We start from the raw sequence: 26378 nt of genomic DNA, 5'->3' as shown, positions 1-26378 counted from the left end.
ATTTAAGTAAGTTCTTTGTTAATGGAGACTGAGAATTTTATTTTTATTTTTGATTGTTTTATTTAGTTTATCAGTTCCAGTGTTATGTGTTCTTTTGAAAATAAAGTGTATCTATCTTTGGCAGGAAATCGCATGCATTATTAGTCAATATTATCGTTTATCGCAATAATTTTTTAGACAATTAATCGCTCAGCAAAATTTGTTATTGTGACAGGCCTAATAGGTTTATAGTTTATGGATTTAAAGCCGACAGCACGCGGACCAATCACACCGCTGGCACCTCTGCGCTTTGCCCCGCGCGCTGCCGCTGCTATACCTCAGGGCGGATCGCTCGCGGCTCCTTTCACTCAAACTGGACACAGGCTGACCTGTATGGATATTTACATAAACCTACTGTGAGGAATTATGATCCTTTGGAGAACTCTAGGTAAGAGTTTAAAACCCTCCCCGTTAGCTCTGGTTGCTCTAAAGGTTGTACTGAAAGTCCATTAAAAATGCCAACTTTGCATTAAATTATCATAATTTACAAAATCATGCAAAGTTGGCACTTTTAATGGACTTTTAATTCAACTTTGCATTAAAAGTGTCATTATTTACCGAATGACACTTCATGACAACTGTCATAAACATTCATAAAGACTACTTTATGTTCATGACAGATGTTATGTCATGTTTTTGACAGTGTTATGTCAGTCTTATGCACACCCCTTCAAATAAAGTGCTCTACAAAATATGGTGAAATTCCCAGTCCATATCTCACACTCTTAATAGCGACCAAGAAAGATAATTTGGTGTAAACAAGATGGGCTCTTCGTGTACCTGCTACTGGCTGAGGTGTGTGTTAGCGTAGCGCTGGCCTCTCTGTGATTCAGGAAAGTGTGATACTAGGCTAATGCTAGCCGTTTAATCCCACTGAGTCAGCAGCCGGACCAGGCAGTCCCAGTTTCAGCCTGCTAATCCCCCCCTTCAGATTAAATCCTCAGCGCTGCTCAGTTCAGTGACGCTCGTTGAGCCTGTAGCTTATCAGACCCATGCTCCTCACGAACGGCCCAGAGACTGAACCTGTCCTTTGACTGGGACGCTTTGCCTCGTCTGCTGGACGTAATGAAACGGGCCTCATTAAATCTGACTTGGTTTATTGACCTGAACTCGTTTTCCTCATCTGTGGAACATCAACAACATCTGAGCCAAAAAGCAGCCTGTGGTTTATATAAGACGTCTTAACTGGGACCCAGAATGGATCACAGAATGGGAACATCTAGGGTTTCACTTCAGTGTTTCCTGCTTTGGAGAAGCAGATGCTGTCCTTCCATCTTTCCTACCATGAACCATTTTTAGACTTATAGGAACCCTGCCCTGCTGTCTTGATAGCACCCTAAAGGCATGATGGGCATCAGAGGTTTTCTCCAGCTCATGCAGTCTGTGTTCCATTCTGATCTCTTTGGCCGGTTTCTGCTTTTAATCTTCTTCCTCCAAGTTTCAGAGCTAAAGAACTAAGTGAAAGGTCAAAGGTTGTCATTTGTATTCAGTTCTGTCTTCAGAGTGATCCACTACGTTACTCTGAACATGAACCTACCTGCTGATTCTGCTGGTTTTCCATCTACTGCCTTCTATCATACATCTCCTTTCTCCTCAGGCACTGGCTGGCCACCTATTTTGTCATTTGGTACGGCGTTCCCTACATGACATACGACATCTTCGCCATGTACCTCAGCCACTACTACCGCTACCACGTCAAGGGCCACGAGGACTACAAGCAGCACTCGCTGAGGACCATCAACTCCTTTGTCCGGAGAGAGTTTCTGCTGGTGCTGCACCACATCGCACTGCTCACCATCCTGCTGCCTATCACACTGGTACGGAGGGGTGGGAGGGGTCCTGAGACAGCAGTGATGAGGCCAGTAGTTCAGGCCAACAATTAAAAAAGCTGGATGCAGGCAGGCAGCAGCAGCTCGGCTGGTGATAAATCTGCAGCTTGACGCATCAGGATTAGATGTTGCTGACGCACCAGGAAGCACCTAGAGAGGAGAAAACGTCCAAACAGGTTCAGAAAGTCAGGAAACACCACAAACACATGAATTTAAACTCATAAAACTTAAAGTTTCTAACAAGAGTTTGTACATTTTGGTGATTCACACTTTAATAGAACAAAATACTTTTTACAGCAGAACCTATATATATTATTTTTTTATGGGTTTTTTTTTACATGCTACAGTTCCACCCAGAAACTTTGTATTCATGTGTTTCTGGTACGTCCATAAATCTGACACACAAGCTGCATGATCCGCTAACAGCAGCGATGGATGAAAATGTCATTTTTTAAAATTATATAGTTTTTGATTAAACTGGAATTAACTGAAATTAACTCAGTTAACATTTTAATGGACTCCCAACACTAATTACATGCAAATCTACATAAACTTAGCATTATTATTGTAATCCAACAAATAAATTAGCTGCTCGCTCTCCTGAGTAGCGCCAACAACTAAAAGTTACTAACTTATAACTAGATGTCTGCGTGTGTGCGGTTGACAACGGTCACCAACTTTGCAACTTTATCACTATATTTATCAACTTTTCAGACAATAAAATCTGAATCGGCAAGTCAGTCTTTTTGAAAGATCAACAATTGGTCGACACCTAGCACTGGCCAACCAGGATGAAGGGAGATCATGGTTGATTGTTTTCTGTTATTGTAAAAAGCCGTCTACAAAAGTTCTCCTGATGTTTCCATGTAGGAGAGAGAAAGTTGTCCAATGAATGTGATCAGATGGTTAGAAAATCTGATCAATAGTCCTGAGGTTGATGATTACTTCTGATGAGTAAAAGTCATGTGATTTTTCCGTAAACCCGCCTGCCAGTAACCCATTAATGCAGGAGCTCTGATGCGTTGCAGTGGTTTGAAATCAATCTACGCATAAAGCTGCATTACCTCCTAATGATTGCTTAAGTGGCAGCAGAAAATAGACCCAGAACTCAATGTCATGGATTACCTATGAAGTACCGATCAGACGCTGTGAGTCCGGCCGGCCCGGGTGGAAATAAGGCGGACACAGGCTGGAACAAGGAGGCGACTAAAAATAGCAGGAGCATCACTTTGAATGCAGACTTTACATCTGATGGTAGAACTCATCCCTGCTTTTATTACTGCTCACCTTTCTCTGTTCTGAGATACTCCGTTGAGATGAAAATGAAATTAACTGAGTCAGTTTGGTTTGTAGACTGTCTAGTGCGCTTTGATCCAACTCCAGTCCGTTTGTCTAAAAAGTCCGGTTCGTTTGGGGAGATGTGAATGTGTAATTGGACTCTGTTGCAGATAAAAAAAAAAATAATTCAAACTTCGGTCTGGGTTCGGTTGAAGTTAACTCTAGTTTGGTTTGAATGCACATGAGAACGCCAAGTGGACCGGAGACCGCTCTAAAAGCAGGAAGTGGACTACAGCGCAGGGCATTCTGGGTAAATACAACTAAAACAAACGTGCTAGCCTAGCGCTAGCATGAGAAATGGCTCACAGTTTTTAGCTAAAGCCTAAAGAGAAATCCTCCAACCTGACGCCTCCATTTTAGTTTCCATTTGGTGAAGAAGGAAGTTGCGCCCTGTGTCTTCAGAGGTTTTTGTGGCGCTTCCTTCAGTGGTTCTTGATGCAGCGCCCCCACAGGTCAAGAGGGGAATGGGTTGCTCAGAGGGTTTGGTTGGTTTGTCTCAGAGCAGAGAAGGAACCACAGCAGCTGAAGATGGATGCCGTCAAGTTTCACTTTCTGCTCTTCAACAGACATGTCTCCTCTCCAGTCAGCTGTAAAACCAGACTGTCCTGCAGGTTGAACATTTGCTTGAATAAATGACCCGATATTATTCTGATCACGTCTCTTTCCGTTAATGATTCAGTAATGGAATCATGTAACCATGACTTTTGGACCTGTTGGTTTTCTGTTTAGCTACTACACCTAGCAGTGAATTATTCATCATGCAGGAAGATCATTTATACTAAAACCAGCAGCTAATCTGGATACTTCTCGCTTATAAAATCTATCCTTATGGATTTTATGAGGTAATTTTAGAGATTGATCAGAACTAGTTTCATGTTTATCCTGACGGCCGGGCAGGTTGGTGGTCCAGGTGGAAACCAGGCCTTTGTTAGCAGTCTGTGCTCTCAGATCACATTACCCTACATTATTCAGCTCCAGCTGCAGTTGGCCTCTCTGTTTGAAACGCTCCTCCCCGTTCTTTGTTTCTACTCCTGTTCCCTCACTCATCAGCTTCATGCCAGTTTGGCCACAAAGTCCCACTCTGAGAGGAGGGGAACGTGCTGGGATGAATGGAAACCTCCCAGTATGAAGAACACCGAGCACACGTCCTGGAACTGAATCCTGGAAAAACATTTCAGAGGAACTGGAGCAATCAGACGATCATTTATATGCTTAAATTCATTTAGTTTAAATTATTTATTCTGCAAATAATAAACAACCAAAAACATGGCCACCTGTATGAATTATAGTTGCTTATTTTACATAGTATAGGATAAAATACTAAATTTTATCCTATAAGAACTAAATGTTTCATCTTTTTCGTGAGTAAATAAAAAATAATAATTGAAGATTTTAAGAGGAAGATGGTCCAAACTACCCTGGTCATATGAAAAGTAACACTAATTAACAACAGTTTTTGGAAAAGTAAGTTCAGTTTCTATCAGGATGTTCAGTCCTGACTGCCGGATCAGAAGAAATCTCTTCATTAGAACCGGACTGGCAGCATGAAGCAGGCTGAAAGATTGCAAGAAGCGGGGGGGGCCTGCTTCCACTTTGGAGTGAACCTTTCTCCTGGCTCCAGGTTTTTTATCAGCAGCTGACTGCTCTGCAGTCGGTTTCCTGATCCTCATCAGCTCTCGGGTTGATGCTGAATCTCATTTTTGTGGCAGAAAATTTGAATGATTCCCTGAGCAGATGGAGCGTCTGATGGGAACCACAGATAATCCATTGTTACCTGTGGCTGTAGGCAAATCACAGGCGCTAATGTCTCAGGTGGAGAAGTATTTACACCCTAAACTGCCTCTGTTTTGCTTTTTTCATCACATTTTAGCTTCTTCTGAACAAACAGAAAAGCTGTTTATAGATTGTGATTTTCATTTATTAAAAAATAAAAGCTCTAAAGCAACCCGGTGCTAACAGGAATGTTAGCGCACGCTACGCTGGTCTTCAGTAGAAACAGCCTGGTTAAAGTGACATCAACATATCATAATTAAATTAAAGGATTTAAATCTGTACTTTAACTAGGCCACCTAAGGGGTGTTTTCACCAGTAGATTTGTTTCAATTTTAGACCAAAAATTCTTTAATTCTGTAAAGAACACGACGCACATTTTAAATATCTAAAATAAAGCACAACAACCAAAAACCATAAACAAAATGGAAATGAAAACCAAAACCAAACATAACAAACACAACTAAAACCATAAACAAAATGAATCATGATTTCTAGGGGTGTGAGAATCCTTGTTAAATGACGTTTAACTAAAGTCCTACGGGGTTTAGAGTCCCAGTTGACGGCGTTTCAACTACAAACCTAGAGGTTGGAGTCCCTGTCAAACGGTGTTTTTGACTAAAGTCCCAGAGGGTTAGAGCCCCAGTTAAACGACATTTAACTGAAGTCCTAAAAGGGGTGTTGGTTTTAATGTTTTTATCTTTTTTAATCTTTTTCAAAATGTCTTTCTCTTTCTCACTGTTTATTCAATGTCACATGCTGTTTTTATTTTAGTTATGTAAAGCACTTTGAAATGCCTTGCTGCTGAAATGTGCTATACAAATAAAATTTGATTGATTGATTGATTGATGCCCTTTAAAAAATATCAATCATTAGAATTAAATTGAAAATGATCACATTCATTTTAACTTGCTATGCAATTAATCGATTAATGAAATTAATGCGACAGGCTTAGACAAGCCTCTGTGTTCTTTTGGGTCAGCAGAGGTTCTGGCATTCAAACTCTTCCATTTTTGTCTCTTTCTTCTTGAATCATGACATTTGACCTGAACTGGGTCAGTGAGGCCTGCAGGTCTTCAGATCTTATTCTGGATGAATCGTTGAGAGAGATTCTGTTGGCTCGGTGTGTGGATCCTGGTTCTACTGAGGTTCTCTGGACTTCCAGAACCTTTTAGGTGGTTCTGTAATCTGATGGACGTCACAGATTTTGCTTCTGTTGTTGAATTTCTTTGGTTTGGGACCAGATGTGTTGTGTTGCTTTTCTGGATCTCTAAGCCTACTTCCTGCTGCCAGACAGGTTCCGATCCAGTGATCCCTTCGTTCTCCAGCTGCAGCAGCAATCAGACCCGGGTGTGTCTGCTGGAATTAAACCCAATATTGAGGTTTAGTTTAATTATATAAGCGATAAATACTTTCCCACGCTGGGCCAGGTTGGTTTGAGATACTTTTTTCTCTTTTATTTAAAATAATTTAAAATCATTTGTTGTATATTCACTTACTGTGATATGTTTCTCAGTTCTGCCTGACCAGTCGCCAGGCGGCTCGGTAAGAGCCTCTGGTGGTTGGTCCTCTGGTGACAGATGGTGAAGCCTGGCCTGCAGGCTCATGGTTTATTGATCCAGCCCAGCTGCAGGCGGGCTTGTCTTTTGTCTTCAGGCTCTTTATCCACCTGGCCTGACTCACCTGTTCTGGGGGCGGCGTCAGTCACCGCTGCTCAATATTTGAAAGCTTCATTCATTACTTATAGCCGGGACGCCACAGCTGGCTGCGCTGCGGAGGTGTCGCCTTAGTGAAATTCAAAACAAGAGCAACATTGAATAAAACCTGATTATTATTATTTTGTTTTTTCTTAGGTAGTAGTATGGACTCTAATGTCACTGTGTGTCATTAGAATGTAAATTTTATTGATCTCTGAGAATGTATTATACTATTATCATTATATAGCCAGGAAATGGTCTCAAAACAACAATATTATTGTTTATTGTTGTAACGGAACAATTTATCGTCCCGCAAAAATTGTTATTGTGACAGGTTATTGTGACCGATTATACCCCCACAAACATAAATACTGCTCTTGAAAATTATCCCAGTATTTATAAAACGCTTTAAGAAAACTTAAAGAAGTGTGATTTGTATTACTAAAACTTCAGACAGTAACTGTATTTAATAATATGTTCACATTTATTGGTATTTATTGATGCTTTCATTAAACAAAAAGTGGTTAAAATACTAAAACTAACAATTGAAACAATATGGACAGATTGGGGCGTCTTAAACATCATCAACTGGAATTTATTCTAACAACAATGAATCAAAAATTATTATGATTTTACTACAATAAATGATAAACTATATAAAACAGCTATGCGCAAATACCTGAGACTCAGTCTAAAAACACTCATAAAAATCAGACGCATTAATTCGCAGTAAAAGGCAATAAAAGTGAAAAGGTTCAAGGGAGTGTGAAAACTTTAGTGACACTTTTTTTACAGTCATATTTTTATTGACAGCAAAGTGGAACTGAAGTTTAATTCTTTGTGCAGAAACTTGGTGAATAAAGCTGGTTCTGATTCTGGATGCAGTATTTATATCCTGATTGGTTGGAAAAAAATCTGTCTGTGACTGCGGTTTATCAGAGTTGATCAGGTGCCAAAACATGTATTTAGCAAAGTCATGGGAGGTTTGAACCTCACAGCTCAAGTCATTGTTTGTTCATATTGTAATGCGCTCAGATCGGTCTCACGCTTCGGTTGGTGGAACAAAAATAACGCCATAATAATAAACCTTCAGTTTATTACCAAAACTGAGAAAGTGAGATGTTTAAACACCCACAGCCCTCATGGTTGTGACCCCCATCCTACAGATGATGACCGGGCCACCATTGAAGCACCTTTAAGGTTGTGGTCTCTAGAATATTAAAAAGCTGCAAAAAAAAATCTAGAAATGTTTCCTTTTTAGAATTAGAACCTGAGGGAACCCTAGTTTTAGTTGTTCTGTTTCAGCTGGAACGTTTATTTGCCTGTAGGATTAAAACTGAGGAACGAGTCGGGACTTGATGCTCTGACTGCGGAGGGATTTATCTCTGAATGTTGGCCCGATCGAACCAGTTCAGCTGCTGCTAACAAGACTAACGCCACCGCAAGTTGGGTTAATTGGTTAAAGCTACAAATGTTTAAATTTCGCAACACAACATAAACATAGAATGTCACCTTCAATGACATCTTCAGTGTCAGAAGTCTTAATTCCACTTCTACTTCTCCTCAAACCATGTCATGGTGAACCTGGAGCGTAGCTTGGGTTCATTGTCCTGTAGGAAGGTCCAAAGATCCTCAAACTGTAACTCCCTCACCAACAGCAGGACATTTTCTCCTGGTATTAAATCATCTGGTTCCCCAAATGATGCCTCTACGCCTCCACCATGCTTCATTCTTCCCCCAGACAGTCCACTGATCTATAAACCCAACGGTTCCACAGAACAGATCAGCTGAGTAAGCACAGGCCGGTGCGGTTCAGTGTTTCCCAGTCCGTCTACTGGTGAAATGAATGTTTGTTTGTTTTTCTACTTATTTCCTCAAGTAACTAGAAACTAAACCCAGATGGCAGCATTTGACTGAAATCTCAGCTAAAGAAATCTGCAGTAGCTTTAACTGTTCCTCCATGTAGGAAAAAGGCAGATCAGATGGTGATTATTGGTAAAGTTTGGTAGGAAACGGTTTTATTGTCTCTGTTTGTCTCAGTTCTTCAGGAAGGACCAGGGGGATTTCTTCATCGGCTGCTTGTTCCTGACGGAGCTCAGCACGCCCTTCGTCTCCCTGGGGAAGATCCTTATCCAGGTGAGACTAACACTATTGCTAATGCTAACTCCTGTTTACTGGGAGTACAGCCAGCTACTGGTGGAATTGTTAAAAGGTTCATGGGGTTGAGTATTTATTTAAAAAGGTTTGTTTCTTCAGATGAACAGAACTGATTTTTTTTTTTTGGTCAACACATGAATTATTGGTTATGTTTGTTTATTAATGTGAGTGTAAAAGTAAAAAGGACTTATCTGGATTTTTAAAATATATAATAATAATGTTGGAGCAGTTGGAAACTTAAAGAGAGTTTAATCTGATTGATGCTTCAGATATTTTCCAGACTCAAAATGAAAATTAGACCCAAATATTAACAGATTGTCGAAACATTTTATGAGTTTTATTTTGGAGCTGCTGACTTCCTGGTTTGCCCCTCTGACAGGAAGTGATTGATGTAAGCTCTTCAGCTCTGGTCTTCTACTGAAGCGGGTCGATCGTTTCCCCTCAGGGCCTCATGAGGAGCTGTGATTACTGCTGCGGGACGAATTATTCACCTCTGAATATGATTTATTTCAGCTGCTGAAACTGGACCAGAACAACAAACATAACAGGTTTTACTTTTAATCAGAACCGTGCAGCAGCAGCGGTCTAGTCACAGGTTCTGTCTGTTCAGAGCAACAACAGACCAACGAGAGCTTCAAATTTCTTGGGAATCTGAATATTTATGCAGAACTTTAACAGAAAACTCGATTATGTTGTTTATTTTGACATTAAATTACATTTCTTTTCATTTGAAGAGCAGTTTGGCCTGGAAAGGTGTATGTAAACTTCTGGTTCCAGCTATATTTCAGCAGCACAACAAACATCAGAACTCGGTCCAGTGAGAGGTTCTGATCCGTTCCAGTGAGAGGTTCTGATCTCTGTAAACCCAGTGATTCATTCGGATCTCTGCTGACCTCTAGTGTCAACAGGAGGAACTGCGATGCTGCTGCTCCAGTCAGATCAGAACCTAGCAGACGTGTTTATTGGGTCGTTTGGTTCTGGTCAGATGACTTCCTGTTGTGTCTGGACCGGCAGGAAGTTCCCTCCTTTTATCAGAACCATGAAGCTCATTGGGCTCCTGCAGGTCTGGAGGTTTAACTAGAAGAAACATGCGAAAATTCAGAGACTTAAACCCGATCCAACCTTCCTCCAAGACATTTTTCCTTCTGCTAAACTTTCTGTTAGTACGCTGAGATACACAGGGATCTGTCTTTCTTCCTTCTTTTTCTTTATTGTTTTTTTTTGTCTTGATTTCTTTTTCTTGATTTTTTTCTTAATATTATTTCTTGATTTCTGTTTTGATTTTTCTTGATTTTCTTAATTTTTTCTGAATTTCCTTTTTCTTGATTTCTTTGATTTATTTCTGGATTTATTTATCTTTTTTGATTTATTTTTCTTCTGTTTTTCTTTCTCTTTTGATTTTCTTTTTGTTCTTTATCTCTTTTTTGTTCTTTCTCTTTATCTCTATCCTTCCTTCCTTTCTCCTTTTTCTTTCTTTCCTGATCAGAATCTGTTTCTTTAAATCTGGACATCAGAGGCTGAAATGAATATTTCTCATAAACGATGGAGAAAACTCAATGATTCATCTTTAATTCGGACCTCGGGGTTTGATGATGTCAGCTGAGTTTTCTTTAAAAGCATTGTTACATCCAGCGGTCCCAACCCGGCCTGGCACGATTCTGACTAATAGAACCTCTGACTGGGTCGGCTCATTAAAACACACCGACGTTCCCCACATGTTGGCGCTCATTATCCAGATTTCCTCCTGCAGCTCTGATGGATGGAAACTCACAGAACAACAGAGCAACCAAAACCGACCCGACCCGACCCGACCCGGGTCATCAGCATGATAAGAAAGCTTCATCAGAACGAAGCTTCTATTAACGAGTGGAGGGTTCTGATGCAACGAGTCCAACATGAATTAAAGCTAAATTAATCTGAATTTATCTAAAAATTTCTGTTTTCTCATAAATTACATTAACATTGAAACTCCACTGTACCTCTTTCTACCACATTTTATCCTTCCACTAAACTTTTTATTAGTAAGCTTGTATATACTGAGTTCCTATGCAGTTTGGAAACATCTGGAACTAGATAATGACGCGGCATCACTTCCTGTTTGACCCCAATTATTCAAAATCAAGCTTTGTGTTGTGTTTAAGGACCCAAAATAAAGTGGTACTTTTCAGTTTTCATCCATGTATTTTATGATCAGGTCGTCTGCTGGTTGAATTTTAATGTCTTCTTCCTCCTCTTCCTCCTCCGCCCCTCCAGCTGAGCCTCCAGGACTGCTGGCTGCATAAGGCCAACGGCGGCATGGTGCTGCTGACCTTCTTCATGTGCCGCATCGCCCTCTTCCCCTTCATGTACTGGATGTACGGCCGTCACTACGGCATCCCGCTGCACGCCGTTCCCTTCCACCTGCCGCTCGCCACCAACCTGGGTAACTGCTGCATCCTGGCGCCGCAGCTCTACTGGTTTGTACTGCTGGTGAGGAAGGGCTACCGGCTGTACCTGCGGAGCCGCGGGGCGCCGCCCGCCAAGGAGGATTGATGCTGCGGCTGCGCTAACTGGACCCGTTACGGTACTGTAGTTCACCAGGACTGCCTGCTCTCTGTCGCTCCTCCTGGGCCTCCATACTCCAACTCCTCTGTAACAAAGCTGTTGCCTGAAGGACCTCTCACTCTGTCTGATTTTACTGCACTCTGAAGAAAGGTCACATTCACCTCATTGAGAGCGGGAGGCGGAGCTTCCTGGAGACTTTCTCTGATCTTTCACTCCTGCTGTTTCTACAGCTGCTGCTGTTGGAGAGGTTTGTTACGGCGCTAACTGCTAGCCGCTCGTGGTTGGTGGTTATGTTACAGCTCTGATGTCACGTCTCCTGGGAGCGCCTCATCCACATTTAAATCTGTTACAAGTCTGCATTAATATTCCAACTACACTGTTTATTTTTAAACTTTATTGGGGCGATTAAACGTTTCTGAAATTTCAGGGTGGCAGAAGTTTCAAGGGCTTATTTTTAGGATCTGATTTCATCGTTAAAATCGGAAACGGATTGGATCATCCAGGAGTTTTTTTTATTTACTGCTGTGTGATTTTTCTAATGTGAATTTCCTTTTTCATTGCATAATCCTAGTTTAGGTTACACTGGAGGAGAGCGGGGTTAGGGCAGCTGGGAAGAGGCAGGATGATGATGGCTCAGGTTCTGGTCCAGTAAGGCTAATGCTAGCTTCTTAGCTGGACTTATTGTCCAGAAACCCAGTTTATTAACAAAAAGAAACAATTCAGCATGCCACCTTTATTAAGTCATCACAAAACTTCAACAGCCACATTTATTTAGTTATTTTTTCCACATTTTTTCCTTTATTTTTTCTTTTTCCACACTTTTACTTTATTTTTAGTATTTTCACATTTTTTCCTTTCAAATTTTTTCTTTTCTTTTTTATATTTCTTTTTTTTCTCTCTTTTGTTCCCAACAGTTTCATTAAAACCAGAAAAATGTAACACTAAAATATTCAAACCAACCAATCACGTGTGCAGATGAGCTGACCAATGAGCAGTCAGGGGGCGGGGCTTGCAGTGTGGTTGTAGCAGAGGCTCACTCTGTGCTCAGCTGAACCACTTAAACATTCAGACTCTGTTTTTCTCCTCCTCAGTTCAGATCAGCTGTTTGAAGTTTTGTTTGAACCCCGTTGAGCCCCATTCCCGGACATGTCGCCCTGCTAACGAGTCTGACATCAGGAGATCAGAGGTCAGCCTCTCAGTGGGTCCATCAGTTTTGTGTGAACTTCTTTATCAGTGGCTGCCTGTAGCACTTAACAGGAATGACTGTATATGAAGATTTAAAGATTGAAATCATGTTTTATTTTAGCTTGAGGATAGTTTGCTAACTCAAAATGAACCTGCTGAACATGGGAGGACCATTCCCTCATCCTGGTAGATATTTACCTGAAAGATAATCAACACTTATTGATTAGTTTTAGTTTGTTGTCTATATCATTAAAATATCTATAGAAAAGCTAATTATATTTTACATCTAGGGTTTGAAGACATGAAGACTTTGTGTGTCAGATGATCTTATTGTTTCCTGTAACTTCTCTATGCAACAGAGGCCTCTGCAGCGCCGCATGCTGCGCCGCAGTCAGCCGTAACGAAATTATCCTTTGACATAATAATCCAACGCTACGTTTCTAACTTTCCCGTCTGGTTGGTCAGATTTAAAGCTATAGGGTCATTATTGAAAACCGGATCAGGATTAATGCACTAGGCTACGTTCACACAGCAGGTCTGGATTCTAAACGCTTATTTTTAATTTTTGTGCCACCATTCATGACACTAATTAAATACAACCACAATCAGTTTTCTGTGTGAGCGGTTTGTGACACCAAAATGAAGAAGAACGTAGCCGTCTTCCAGCAGTGCTCTGTCTACAGCAGTAAAGATGGCCGCCGCAGCACTCTGAATGGGTTTTAAAGTTATTCATAACCGACGGTATGGCCACCAGATCAGAACCGGATCACATCAGCTAACAAAACAGAAAACCCAGCTCACAGCAACGGCCTTTAGTGGAGAATCAGTCCGGATGGATGAAGTGAGGCCTGTTGCTCTGATCTGTTAACAGTTGGCTTCCTGGACCCAGCCTTGGGGATGGAGTAGAGCGTCTCCATGCTGGGAACTCTTTCCACCTGATAGTCCGGTAGATTCAGTTCTGTTGAAACCAAAACTTCACCATGTGATCCATCTCCAGCTGCTGTGGTTCTCTGGTTCTTGGTTGGTCGCTTGGAGACTGCAGCTAGCTTAAAGCTACTGTTGCTGGAAATTCCAACCTTCATCCATAGCCAGCTGATTTCTGGGCCGGTTTTTGCCTGGTGCAGAACCGTGAAGCAGGCCTAACCAGATCTGACTCCATCTTCAGTGATTATCCAGCATTGCTAACACAGGCCTCAGTGATATAAGCTAGCAGAGCAAGCTAGGTTGTAGCAGAGTATGGGACTAAGCTGAGCCAGGAAGTGCTTTGTTGTTGTCTGGATCACTGATGGATCAATCAGAGTTCTGATCGCTTCGTGGTTCTATTTCCTCCACCCACAAGCTAACAGAACATGGACACTTCAGTGTTTCAGATCATCAAACCAGGTTTTATATTAGACAAAGAGAAACAGAGTAGATACAACCTATTCATTAGGACCTGTCTGACAGCATGAAGTAGGCAAATCACATCCAATCTGAAGAAATTCAAGGAACAGACTATAAATAAACATCCATCAGTCTGGAAAGAGTTACAGAACTGTCTAGAAGGTTCTGAGTTTCCAGAGAACCTCGGTAGAACCGGGATCCACACATAGAGAATCTTTCCAGGCTAAGCTACCAGAATGACTCCAGGAAAACATCAGGGACTCATCCAGGAGGTCCAAAAGAACCCACAGCAAAATTTTTATGACGCATTGGCTGGAACCATAGCTTCTCCCTTAGTTAAAGTCAGAGGTCACGACTGAACAATAAGTAAGAGAAACTGGGCAAAATGGCTTCTATGGGAGTGATCTAAGACCAGAACCACTGCTGACCCAAAACAGCACAAAGACTCATCCTGATCTTTCTGGAAGGTTTTGGTTCCGTTACGTCTGAATTAAAACATCAGCATTTCAGAACCATCCCTACATTCAAACACAGTGGTGGGGGCATCATGATGTGGGACTGCTTCACTGCTTCAGGACTTGGTGGATGGAATCATGAGTTCTGCTATTTGTCCGACCGTCGGTCAGGTCATGTTCTTAAACTCTGTAATGTCTCAAAAACCAAAACAATGGTTTTGGAGTGGCCGAGTCAAAGTCCAGACATGGCGTAACACTTTAGCACGCCCTCAAACAGGTTAATCCAGCTAGAAAACCCTCCAGTGTCTGGATGAAATGAGTTCAGTAAAGCAGCAAGGGTCAAAGTTCCTCCAGAGAGACTCATGAACACCTGGTGGAACCAGCAGTTTGGAGGTTTGGGGTGTGAATACTTTCCCCAGCGGACCGGGCAGGTTTCCTTTGTCTCACATGAAGTCTGGTTTGGTGATCTAAATCGTTGAAGTATCTCCTTAACTTGCTGAAGCGTTCCTGCAGATCATTCCTTTCTTCTCATTCGCTGGAGCCAGTCAGGTTAGAGTCCTCTGCTGCCCCCTGCTGGCGAGACTCATCCCTCCAGCCTCACGTTTTCCTCCATTCAGCTTCCATAAAACATGTTGAAGAACAGGAATATGTTGCTGCTTCATTAATACATATTCTAAGGTTTTAATAAACCAGATACCTCAAACATTAATTATTCCTTGTTTTGCTTTTAAGGTGAATCTTATCCGTTCTGAGAGCAGAAACCAGAACTTAAAGAAATTAATCAACCCATAAAAAAATCTGAGCCTCACATCCTCAATCGCACACATGTAGCATTTTTATTTAAAAACATTTTAATTAGTTTTTAATATTAATGTATTTGTGAACACATTAAGCATATCTTTATTTGTATGGCAAGTCACTAGTATCAAAAGTAAATCATAAATAACAGGATGTGCAGATTATAGGGCATTTTCACCAATTCATCTCGCCTTACCAGCTATTTTTAAACCATAAAACATTATTAATCTTTAACAGGAATGTGTTTATTTCTTATTTAGTACACTACTGTAGTTTTCCATTTTGTTTTATAACTTGAACTTATGTTTTAGTGATTCTAAACTTGTAGTGATCAATTAAAATACCCTAAAATCCAGGAGGAAAGCACAAAAAAAACTTCTCGTTAATAAAATATGCACAAAGCGCCATTATGTCACTGTTGGTAAATAAAAATCAACCAAAACAAACAAAAGAAAATTATTAGAACAGGGGCGTCCAAACCTTTAGTCACTGGAATCTAAAGTACTCGCAGGCCAAAAATAAAAATAAGAAAATTAATTTTGTTTTCCGGTTTGTGAGAAAGGAATTTTATTCAATACAAAAAAAAAAAAAAAAAACTTTAGAAGGATTTAATTATAAGAGAGGAATCTGGCTTCCAAATTATTTTTGGCTTGATTGAACAAATTTATTCTCAGTTATAAAAGCAGAATTTGGGTCAAAATGATTATGTTTAGCCTAATTTAATAAATTAAATAAAAGCTGGTTTAGGTGCAGGAAATTTTACTTTTCTGGATAAATGTTGTTCTACTCTTGATAAAAACCTGGAAATTAAAAGACAAACACTTTGTGTTGTACTGAACATTTTCCATTGTTAAAATATTATTTCTGTATTAATTTTACCTTGATTGAAAATATAATGCTGGACACCCTTAATGCATTAACATGCAGATTACTTTTTATACCAACCGCTTGCCATATATCCAGCTCATCAAAAGCTTTCAGTAATAATCCAGAACTTTTTTAGATCCATAAATTACAGTCCTAAGTAAACCAAAGAGTCCTGTTTATGGTGAGAATATAAAGTCAGATTTTTAATTTCAGTAAACTGAACTGACCTTCAATCTGTTTAACTTTATTTTTAGCATCTAGCCGTAAAAATACAGACTTCTACTAAAGTTTTATATTATAAATTCTGTTTTTCATTTTTGAAAATGGAGCTAGGCTGCAAAACAAATTCACCAGGATCTTCTAAATATTATTGGACGTAGTTTAGACTTGCAGGGCCACTTTATTAGGTACACCTGTTTTATTACTTCCCAACACAAAGCTGCTGAGCTAACTGGGATTTTCACCTACAACATGTTTTCCTGTTGGTTTATCAGCCGACTTCTTTAGAAAAGACAAATGTGATTTTGATTTATTCAACCTGTTTAAAAGAGCAATCCAAATTCTGTTATGTCTGACAATAAGCTGTACATTTCTCTAACTGGATATTTTTATGTTCATAACGTGAAAAAGTCTTAAGTTTTGGATCTACTAATATTTAAGCTTCCTCTTTCTGTTTTCAAAAAAACATAAAATAAACTGACTTTTTTTTCCTTATTTAATCAGAAAATTACTGTAATTTTTTGTGGTTTTAGAATTTTGTTTTGACTTAACAATTTTGTAAATAAGTTTGGCCACCCCTGTCCGACTGAATCTGTACCACAGCATGTAGACGGTTCTGATGGGGGGGCGGTACCTAATAAAGTAGCCATTTATGCCTCTGTTTCTACTTAGCGGTAGAAACTGATGATGTTTTGTCAGTTTTGTCCCCAACAATCAACCCATAGCGCGTCATTCCTGACGCGCCTTCGGTTGTAGGTCAGTAGGTCCACAGTCCGGTCCAGTTGGGGCCCAGTCCTTCAATCAGTGGTCAGAAAAACGTTGCATATTTGTCATCGTACTACATCGTACTAATAAGACGCTGTGCGCAACTTCCTTCTTCATCAAATGGAAACAAAATGGAGGCGTCAGATTTTAGCAGTTGAAGACCACGAGCCATTTCTCTCGCTAGGCTAGCACGTTTGTTTTGGTTGTATTTACCCAGAATGCCTTGCCCTGTTATCCACTTCCTGCATTTGGAGCAGTCTCCGGTCTGCTTGGCATTCACATATGCATTCAAACCGAACCAGAGTTCACTTAAACTGAACCCAGACCGAAATTTGGAGAACCAGAGTTTGATTAGCGTTCACACCTCTCCGACCGGACCGGACTGAACAGGACTGACGAAAAAAGCTACGATTTTCTTCTGTTCTTGCGTTCAAACCGTTTTACTAAAGGTCAATTCAACGTTGACCAAGAAGACGTTTTTGCTAACGGTTAGCATTTTATGCTAGCTTTAACATAAAGGTAAATTAGGATTGTTGATCTTCATGTTGGCTCTGTAGTTCAAAGATAATGATTTTGTTTATCAACTTAAACCCTTTAACAGATGTGGCAATTTAGCCATCTATTAGAATGTTAGCATGCTAATCTTTGAGCACTTTTTTGTCCAACAACACTTTGACCTCTGCTAGCTGTTATTTTACTGCTGAGTCACATCAAGGCCTTGATGAAGCCTTTGATATTGTTTCAGTCAGAGTGGATTTTAATTCATACATTCCTAATTAGTCAACATAAATAGCATAAGCTAACTTCAGAACTGCTGAGTCACTTTACGCTCAAAGCTGGCATGTCGATTAGCCAGGTGAGACTTCCTTGCTAATGGCTTAACAAATTTAACAAAAGTTTGTTTCTGACATAAAGTAACAATGGAAATTATTTATTAACTTCAGTGTGTCTGAATAAACTTTAGAGCCACTAATCAACAGAATGTGATGACGTAAACGGCCCCAAGCTACATATTTATGACCAAAATTTTAAAACAGTAGATCCACTTTACAATAATGCTTCCCTTCATAAATGTATAAATTCAGTGAATAGCCAGGATACATTTATAAATCACCAATAAGAAGCTTTAAGACTATTTCTACTAATTCAGACAGAATAACTGTTTGTTAAACTGGTTTAAAAAGTAATTTATTTTTTATTAGACTTTAATAATGGTACTCCTGTCTTGAAAGCAGTGAAATTTAAACTCATTTTTTTTGCTGTTTTGTTGTGCTGTAAGTTGCTACGCGCCTTCAAATTAAAAGCATTAATAAGGTACGACTGGAGCTGGTTTAAATTCTACGATTTTTTTTTTACTAAAGACGGACTTCTGTAGCTGTTTGAAAACATTAAATTTAAGTCCAGCAAATGGCCTCCTTTTTCATTTTCTAAAAGGATAAAAATAAAAGTAAATGTAGTAAAATACTAAATAAATAAAAATAAAGTCATCTTGGTTCCTTTGGCCTTCAGGCCAGGAATCTCCTGATGCCAAACAAACTGTTTTTATTTGTTTTTGCTTTTAAGAAAATAAATTGAGTATTCAGAAATCGGGCGGTCATTTTCCTCTCTCAAGAACCAGAAGCTATAAAGATATAAAACCAGACGTTAGGAAGATGTTTTGTTTGCCAGAAAATAATAAGAACTGATTTTAAAACTTGAATTAACCCTGTTTTTATGCTGTTCTCTATAGAGTTGTGGGTCATTTGCACTAAAATGTTATTCCAGGGTACAGAGAGAGGCTGTGCTGGTCAGAACATTTCAGCCTAAAGCTAACGGACAAAACATGCAGCTAATTTAGATTAACACTAGGGGGCAGCAAATCACATGCTGGTCCACGAGCTGCAGCATCTCATCTGGTTTTCAGTAGAACAAGAGCATTTTTAGTAAAAACGTGCAAAAAAAAAACAAAACAAAAAAAAACATGCAACCCTGCTAAAACATGCATGTTATAGAAAAGGAGATAAAACATGCAGGGTTTTAGAAAGAAAAATTCAGGTTTTTAGTATAAAAGATGGAGGTTTTATGTGTACTGCAGCTTGGATCCAGTAATTTATTAGAATTGAGTTTTTTAGTGATTTGTTGACCAGAGCCGGGCTGGAAGGGCCTTTCACAGATTGGATGGGGCCAACATCCCACATGTCGCCACTAGGGGTCAGCACTGACTCTGCTTGCTGGTTTTGCTTTTATTTATTGAATCCAATCAGCTCCACATAGAGGAACGTGGAGACGAGGTTTATTCCTCACTTATTAACCAGATATGTAGATTTTCAACACAAATTCACCCAAATTAAAGTGTTTTAGGTTAATTAATGTGGATTATTTGAGGCATTTGAACAGATTCAGAGCATGAAAATATGGAACCCATCGTTTTATGACAGCTGCCATATTTATTAAGCTAAAACATGTTCCTCACCTTTTGTTTTTATGAAAGTTTTTACATTTATCAGAACGTTTAAATCTGGAGTTTGAGTTGGAGCGGCTGACGGTTTCTTCGTCAAGCTGGACCGGATCGTCCAGTCAGAACTTCCCCATTCCTCAAATAAATCCTGCATGTGGCTCAATAGAGAATAAATATCAGAGTAAAACTTTTCCTGGGGCTGAATTTGATCTGTTGACTGAACCGAACTTGGTCTCCGGTGCCTTGTGAAATATTTGATATATATCTACAAAACTGAGTTTAAAGAACTAAGTTGGCAGGCCGTGTTTATAGGTTGTGGCTGTGTTTATAGTATTCATTATTTAAAATTAAAGTTTGCAGAAATGAGGCTCATTAAAGTCAACTTTAGTTTTTAACTGATAGATTTCTGATGTAATGAGGTGAAAATCTTTATTTTCTAGTTTTGTAGCTATTAATAGGATATTCAGATAATTTTTTCTTTCTATTGCTTGAGGTTTAAATTTTGGTTTCATTTGCTGTGTCTGTTGTTTAGTGCAGAGGTGTCCAAAGTGTGGCTGATGGGCCGTTGTGGCCCTCAGAATCAGCTTGTTTGGTCCAAAATTCAAAACTGGTGAATTTTTTTAGAAAAGGTTTTAGATTTTAACTGAAGGAGGTAAAACACATACGAACCATGTTTTTTGCTTTTATTTAAATCTCAAACTTCCAGTGAATTTTACTGAAAAAATCTGGATAAGACAATAAAACTGAAAATCGACCAAAAAATACTTGAGATAAAACTGAAATTAGGCTGTTTGTTTTCAACCTGACCTAAAATACTGTTCATTTTGATGTTTTTGTCATTTAAATTTGGTCAGGATTGGCCCTGGAGTTCATCAGGGTGGACAGTTTGGATCCCTCTGCTTTAGTGTTTTGACGTTTGGAGTTCAGGCGTGACTCTCCTGTTCATATCACTTCATTTTCCCGACCGATTTGAACGCAGCACCTTCACAACCTTCAACACTTCCTGCCCCACTTATTTTTGATAACACTCTAGTTTTTTCATACATATTATCTCAGACTTAACGCATCTGTTCCGGTTTTTTTTGTTTTTTTGTAGCGTGACTTTTTTCGGGGAAACTTTTCCTACCTGAAATGTGACTCAGCTGTTTTCTGAGATGATGCGGAGTTCTGTACTGTAGTTTGTGAAATGAGAGCACCCCTTTAAAATCCAATAAATTTGATTTGATAGACTGTTTGCTGTCTGCTTCGTCTCTGCACTGTGGCATTATTATTTGACGTTTTCCAGAATTCATATGAAAAATTAGCACCTATTTAATTATGTTTTTGTAGATTTACAGCAGCTAAAAATGTTCAGGCTTACTGAACGTTCCTGTGACGGAACCACAAACTTTATTTTTCCTAAATGTCGTCAAAACTGAAATCATCCAAGTGTCTTCATCAAGTCTTTGAGGCCAGGAAGGAGCTCCAGCAGCAGTCTGTTTTGCAATGAATCTGAAGATGCCTCTGACTGAAGACTGTTAGCATGTCATGCTAATGAGGATCGAGGGAAAGGAAGGCAACGAGGCTGGATAAGAGGAAGTGACCAAGGAAGGTAGAAGATGAAGGTGTTAAGGAAAGGAAAAAAGGAAGGATGGATGAAAGAACAGAGGGAACGAAAGAAGATGTGAGAAATTAAATAGATTAGAGGAAGCAAGGAAAGCAGGTAAACAGAGAGGGATGCTAGAAAGGAAAGCAAGACAGTGGAGAGCAGCAAGGGGGAAAGGAAGGACATAAAGCAGGAAGGAAATGATGAAAGAAGGAATGGAGGTAGAGAACAAGGATGGGAGTCTGGCTTCTTCTGGACCAAATTCCGGATTTTTCCAGACCTTGACGGAAACCTGGAGGACATCCAAAGAGACAATGGAGGATTTGATGGAGTTCTTAGTTGTGAAAAACGATTTCCCTTCAGAATAAAAGCTCTGGAGTAAACGGAAACATTTCCAGGTAACTTCAATCATCTCTGCTGTGAAGGCCCAGAATGAAACTGATCCCAACACACACGCACACACACACCTCTCGACCCCCGGTTGAAGTGGCAGCTGAGGGACACACAAACATCTGAATAATCCCAGCTCCGCCTGCCCGTTTTATCTCTTCCCGCCCCCTTTATGTCCCAAAATACAGAGGCGACGCTGCGAAGCGTCAGGGAAGGAGCTGCGCCTGCCGGACTCTGGGGAGGCTCACCTCTCAGCGGGACGGGATGTGCTCCATGGCGCTGGCCGGCTCCGCTTCTCCTTCCTGCAGCAGCGAACGTCTGGAGGCAGCAGGAGCGTCCGGCAGATAGAGGTTCAGTTTGAAGAGAAGCAGCATGGAGGAGGGTGCGGTGAGCCGGGCGCTGGCTGGGTTCAGGGCCACGCTGGACGCCGCCGTCAGAGAGGTCCACGTGGACATCAGCGCCTTCAAGCAGCAGGTGGAGCACCGGATGGACGAGCTGCGGGCATCTAGCCGGCCGCTGAGTGACGCCGTGGCCCGGCTGCAGGAGGAGAACCTGCAGCTGCGGGCCCGGCTGGACGCCCTGAGCCGTGCTGTGGGGGAGCTGGCCGGGGCCCGTGGCCCAGTGAATGGCCACGACGAGGCCGGGCCACCGGACTGGGCTGCACCAGAACCTGACTGGGGCGGGTCTGGACACGCTGAGGTGCCGGGACCGGGCAGCAACGACCCTGGTCCAGCTCCCTGGAGACTGAAGAGACACGCGGACACAAACGTGAGTTTTCCTCCTGCAGACAGAATTCTGGTCCAGGTTCTGGTCAGGATGTGACGGCATAAAATTCATTCCTGGTATCTGATGTGGTGGAGCGATAACAACACACATCATTGTTCCACCAGTGGATGATCAGAATGGTGGCCTCCCAGGCTGAGCTCCTGCCCCGCCAGGCTGAGCTCCTGCCCCGCCAGGCTGAGCTCCTGCCCCGCCAGGCTGAGCTCCTGCCCCGCCAGGCTGAGCTCCTGCCTCGCCAGGCTGAGCTCCTGCCTCGCCAGGCTGAGCTCCTGCCCCGCTAGGCTGAGCTCCTGCCCCACCAGGCTGAGCTTTGGTTATTTGGTTCAGGTTTAATATTTGGATTGTTTAAAACTTTATGGTTGATGTTTTAGCATTTTTGGTAATGTTTTCCAATAACTCATGTTTATCGAGGGATGTTTTCAATTTTTCTGTCAACTTTTAAAAGTTTTTAACAGCAAGCCGTTGATTGACTGTCCTTGTGCCCCTATCATTGCCACAAGGATATTATTCGTTCATCAATTTCATTCATTCATTTGAAGCTGGCACCCTTTCAAATTAAATATTTAGTTGGCAAGCTTAATTTTTATCTCCAAACTCAACATCTAGCTCTGTGCTATCTAAATATTTTTTCTAACCTAAATATTTATTTCAGTATTTATCTCTAAACTGAATATTTAGCTCTGAGCCAGTTAGCTCGGAGCTAGCACAGAGCTACATGCTGCTTAACTACCATGCAAATTTTCTTGCTGATAACCGGAAGTGGACTATCAAAATAAAAGCTGCGTCTTGCTAATCTCTATGAACTCCTGCTGGTGAGTCTGAATCCATCAAAGCTGATGCGTCATTCAGCAGATCCTAAACGTCTGTTGTCCTGGAAACGGCTCATCCTGTCTTTCAAGCTAAAATGTTGTACAAGAAAAGAGGAAAAGAAACGTGACAGACATTCAGAAGACCCTGCTTTTGTTTTGTTAGTCCACTTCTGGTAAGCTAAATTAAGGTAAATATTCATCTCGCTAAATAAATATTTAGTTTCAAACTGTGACATTTATAAATTAATGAAAAATCTGGTGAAATTATGACTTTGAAAAATGAACCCCTAGTTTTTTCAGACAGACTAAATAACCACATTATTACTGATAATTTATGGCACATTATTGTTCCTTATGAGCCATTGACAGACCTTAAAGAACCGTGTTGCAGGAAGCAAAAATTAGGAAAATTCCAGGTTTTTGCTTTAAGTGCTGATTTCTACCATCATAAGATCAGAACCTGCATCAATAAATGGACCGAACGTTCGGACCCTACCGACCAATCAAAGCCAGATTCTCTCATAAATACACCTTCAGACCTGGATGCTCAGGTGCATTGACAGCTTGGGGCTAACTGCCTTGCGCAGGGGCAACAGGTAGCTAAAGGAAGCTGAAATCGAACCCACAACCTTCCGACTCGACTGTTTCAGACAGACGGAGAAATCCAACACAAACGTAAAAACCAGAATTTCTGCCCTTTATGCAGTAAAGCACAGCCCTGTTAGAGTGTTGGTCTTTGACCTCTGACCCCACTGCACCGCCTTTCGGTGGCTAAAATGATTTTCCTGTTATTGGCTAAATGTGACGGTTTGAGGCTGCAACCCGAAACGGCCTCCTCCAGAACCGAGTGAAGCCCGGTTCTGGGCCGCCTGCTGCTCATGAGCCGTTTTTTTTTAACCCAGCGGGTCCTCCAAAGGGCGCGGGTATTTATGGGTTTGTGATTTGGGCTGCAGCAGGTCTGGATCTTCCTCTCTTATCTGAGGCACAAACTGTTCTCAGTCCCCAGCAGGGGGTCTGCAGGCTCCGTCTCTACACCTCAACCCAGATCGATGAGGAGCGATGAAGATTACACGTTTAAAACAGCAATCTGGGTTTCTGCTAACGTCAACGCGCCGCCATGTGGCACGGCCAGACGTCACTCAGCAACTAATACAAGCCCACCCCCCTAATCGCTCAGGAATGCAGCCTCTGAGCCAAGTCGGGTCTCAAGTCTCCTGATGGAAAGTTGAAAAGCGTCTCCGTCGCTTCGACCCGTCAGCACACACACTTCAGAGAGACTAGCAGCTGTCCTCTGGAAACACACACCCTGCCAACATTCCTGCCTGCTGAAGTCACCTGGTCTTTAATCAACCCCCCACAGACTGACATCTGACCGATTAGCCCTCCGTCACACAGGGAGCCTGAGCAGGGAACCCTCCATACTGCCGCAGATCAGGCAATATTTCACCAACATCACAAAAAACCTGAACCATCAGTTCAAGATGGCGGCCATTTTTCATTCATTTTCGCACTTAATTTGGAAATACTTATCACAGATCAATACATCTGCTGTCAAATCAAATATAATTGAGTGCACAGAAATCATATTTACTCATATTTTTGGGATTTTTCAAGATGGCCACCATGATTGTGGAAAATTAATGTTTGTGCCAAACGTTAAATTTGATCCAAAACAAATATTTTCTCAATCTTTTGTTTTCCATTTCTGGTGGCCATTTTTCTAAATGGTCATCATAGTTTTAATAGATGGCACTTTAATTCTGGCACTAAAATTGCCAGAAGTTTTTAGCCACAGCTAACCAAAAAAATTAGGAGTGTAATTTTTTTTTTCTTTAGTTTCTATTTTTTTCAGTTTAAAAACAATTTTTCATCTTCAAATATTTTTACTGTTCGGGGCTGCACAGTGGTGCAGTTGGTAGAGCTGTTTACTTGCAGCAAGATGGTTCTGGGTTCGATTCCCAGCCCGGGGTCTTTCTGCATGGAATTTGCATGTTCTCCCTGTGCATGGTGGGTTCTCTCTGGGTTCTCCGGCTTCCTCTCACAGTCCAAAAACATGACTGTCAGGTTAATTGGGTTCTCTAAATTATCCTGAGTGTGTGTGTGCATAATCTGTCTCTGCAACAGACTGGTGACCTATTCAGGTGACCCTGCCTCTCACGCGTTGACAGCTGGAGACAGGAACCAGCACCGCTCCTGACCCCACTCGGGACCAGTAGGGATTAGGGTGTAAGAACATGGATGGATGGATTATCTGTTCAGTAGAGGGTCTCTGGCCCCCGGTGGCCCCCATCCAGAGCCGCCCCTGGCGATTGCTGAGTAATTTCCAGAACTTTTGGATTTGTGCTGCTGACATCATGTCGATGCTTTTAGGGGTTAGTGATCCGGACCCAGCGGGTCGGCTGGAGGATTATCCGGGTCAGACAGCCAGACTCAGATTCCCAAAGACCAGCGATAATCTCCAGCCGACGACGGACTGACGCAAGAACTGTATCTCATGATGGCCGCAGCGTTGCATGCTGGGAGAACGGCCCAGCGGGCTCGGCGTTCTGCCTGAAGTCCAAAGGGTTCGTTTGGGTCTATATTGGGACAGACGGAGAGGGCAGCGGAAACTCCTGGAATCTAAAATAGATCCGCCTGTCAGAGAAAGAGCTGCTGGCAGCTGGCGGCCCAAACGCCCAGAACCGGGTTCACAACCAGAACCGGGTTCAGAACCAGAACAGGGTTCAGAACCAGAATTGTGTTCAGACCCAGAACCGGGTTCACAACCAGAGCTGGGTTAATAATAACAGACTAATAAGAACATTTCTGAAGAAATTTAAACGGGGCCTGCCAAAGTGTGCCCATCTAATGCTACAAATTAGCATCAATGCTAAAGTAAGCTGCAATGTACTCAATAGCATGTGGAGAGTCACAAATATGTTGAGTAACATGGACTTACTCCATTCTGTATGTAAAAATTAGTGTACAAGTTAAAATGAGCCAAATTGCTAACATTAGCCTAAATGCTGTCGCTAGCATGTTGTTTTACATTTACTTCCTCTATTCAGTATACTAAGTGTGACTAATAAATAAGAAAAATAGATAAAAGCTATTTTTAGGGAAAAGGCTAATGCCAATGGGGAGCAGTGAAATGCTAAGCTTGCTCTAGAAAACAACCATCCTAGAGTTTCCACCAGACCAGAGGTTCCCCTGCAAAGAGAAAGCTCCCTACAAACAGAGGAGACCAAGGAAAGACAGACCTTGAATCAACGAGGGGTCGCCATGCATAGTTTGGCCCGGCCTTTGCATCGACCCACATCCAGGTTGCAAACAGAGGAGACCAAGGAAA

At 41.3% G+C, this 26378-nt stretch overlaps 2 protein-coding genes across 5 annotated transcripts in view; both read left to right on the top strand.

Annotated features, from left to right (window-relative positions):
- tlcd3a (TLC domain containing 3A) overlaps positions 1 to 11800 on the top strand; it is a 25505-nt gene extending 13705 nt beyond the window's left edge. Inside the window, exons 3-5 of the mRNA XM_007562952.2 lie at positions 1637 to 1856; positions 8714 to 8809; positions 11084 to 11800. Of these exons, the coding sequence (XP_007563014.1) occupies positions 1637 to 1856; positions 8714 to 8809; positions 11084 to 11362 (595 nt within the window). The 3' untranslated portion in view covers positions 11363 to 11800. The remainder of the gene's footprint in view (positions 1 to 1636; positions 1857 to 8713; positions 8810 to 11083) is intronic.
- A 9841-nt stretch (positions 11801 to 21641) lies between these two features.
- LOC103145513 (smoothelin-like protein 2) overlaps positions 21642 to 26378 on the top strand; it is a 12791-nt gene continuing 8054 nt past the window's right edge. For 2 of the 4 annotated variants that reach the window (XM_016676913.1, XM_016676912.1), the window contains exon 1: positions 21642 to 22226. In XM_016676913.1, coding sequence (XP_016532399.1) covers positions 21831 to 22226 — 396 coding nt within the window. In that variant the 5' untranslated portion in view covers positions 21642 to 21830. The remainder of the gene's footprint in view (positions 22227 to 26378) is intronic. The other 2 variants (XM_007562949.2, XM_007562950.2) reach the window with 2 other exon arrangements.

The sequence above is a fragment of the Poecilia formosa genome, unplaced genomic scaffold, assembly GCF_000485575.1.
Source record: "Poecilia formosa unplaced genomic scaffold, Poecilia_formosa-5.1.2 Scaffold143, whole genome shotgun sequence".
Classification (NCBI taxonomy): domain Eukaryota; kingdom Metazoa; phylum Chordata; class Actinopteri; order Cyprinodontiformes; family Poeciliidae; genus Poecilia; species Poecilia formosa.
Note: the sequence above shows the minus strand (reverse complement) of the source record. Positions and strands in the feature narration are given on the sequence as shown.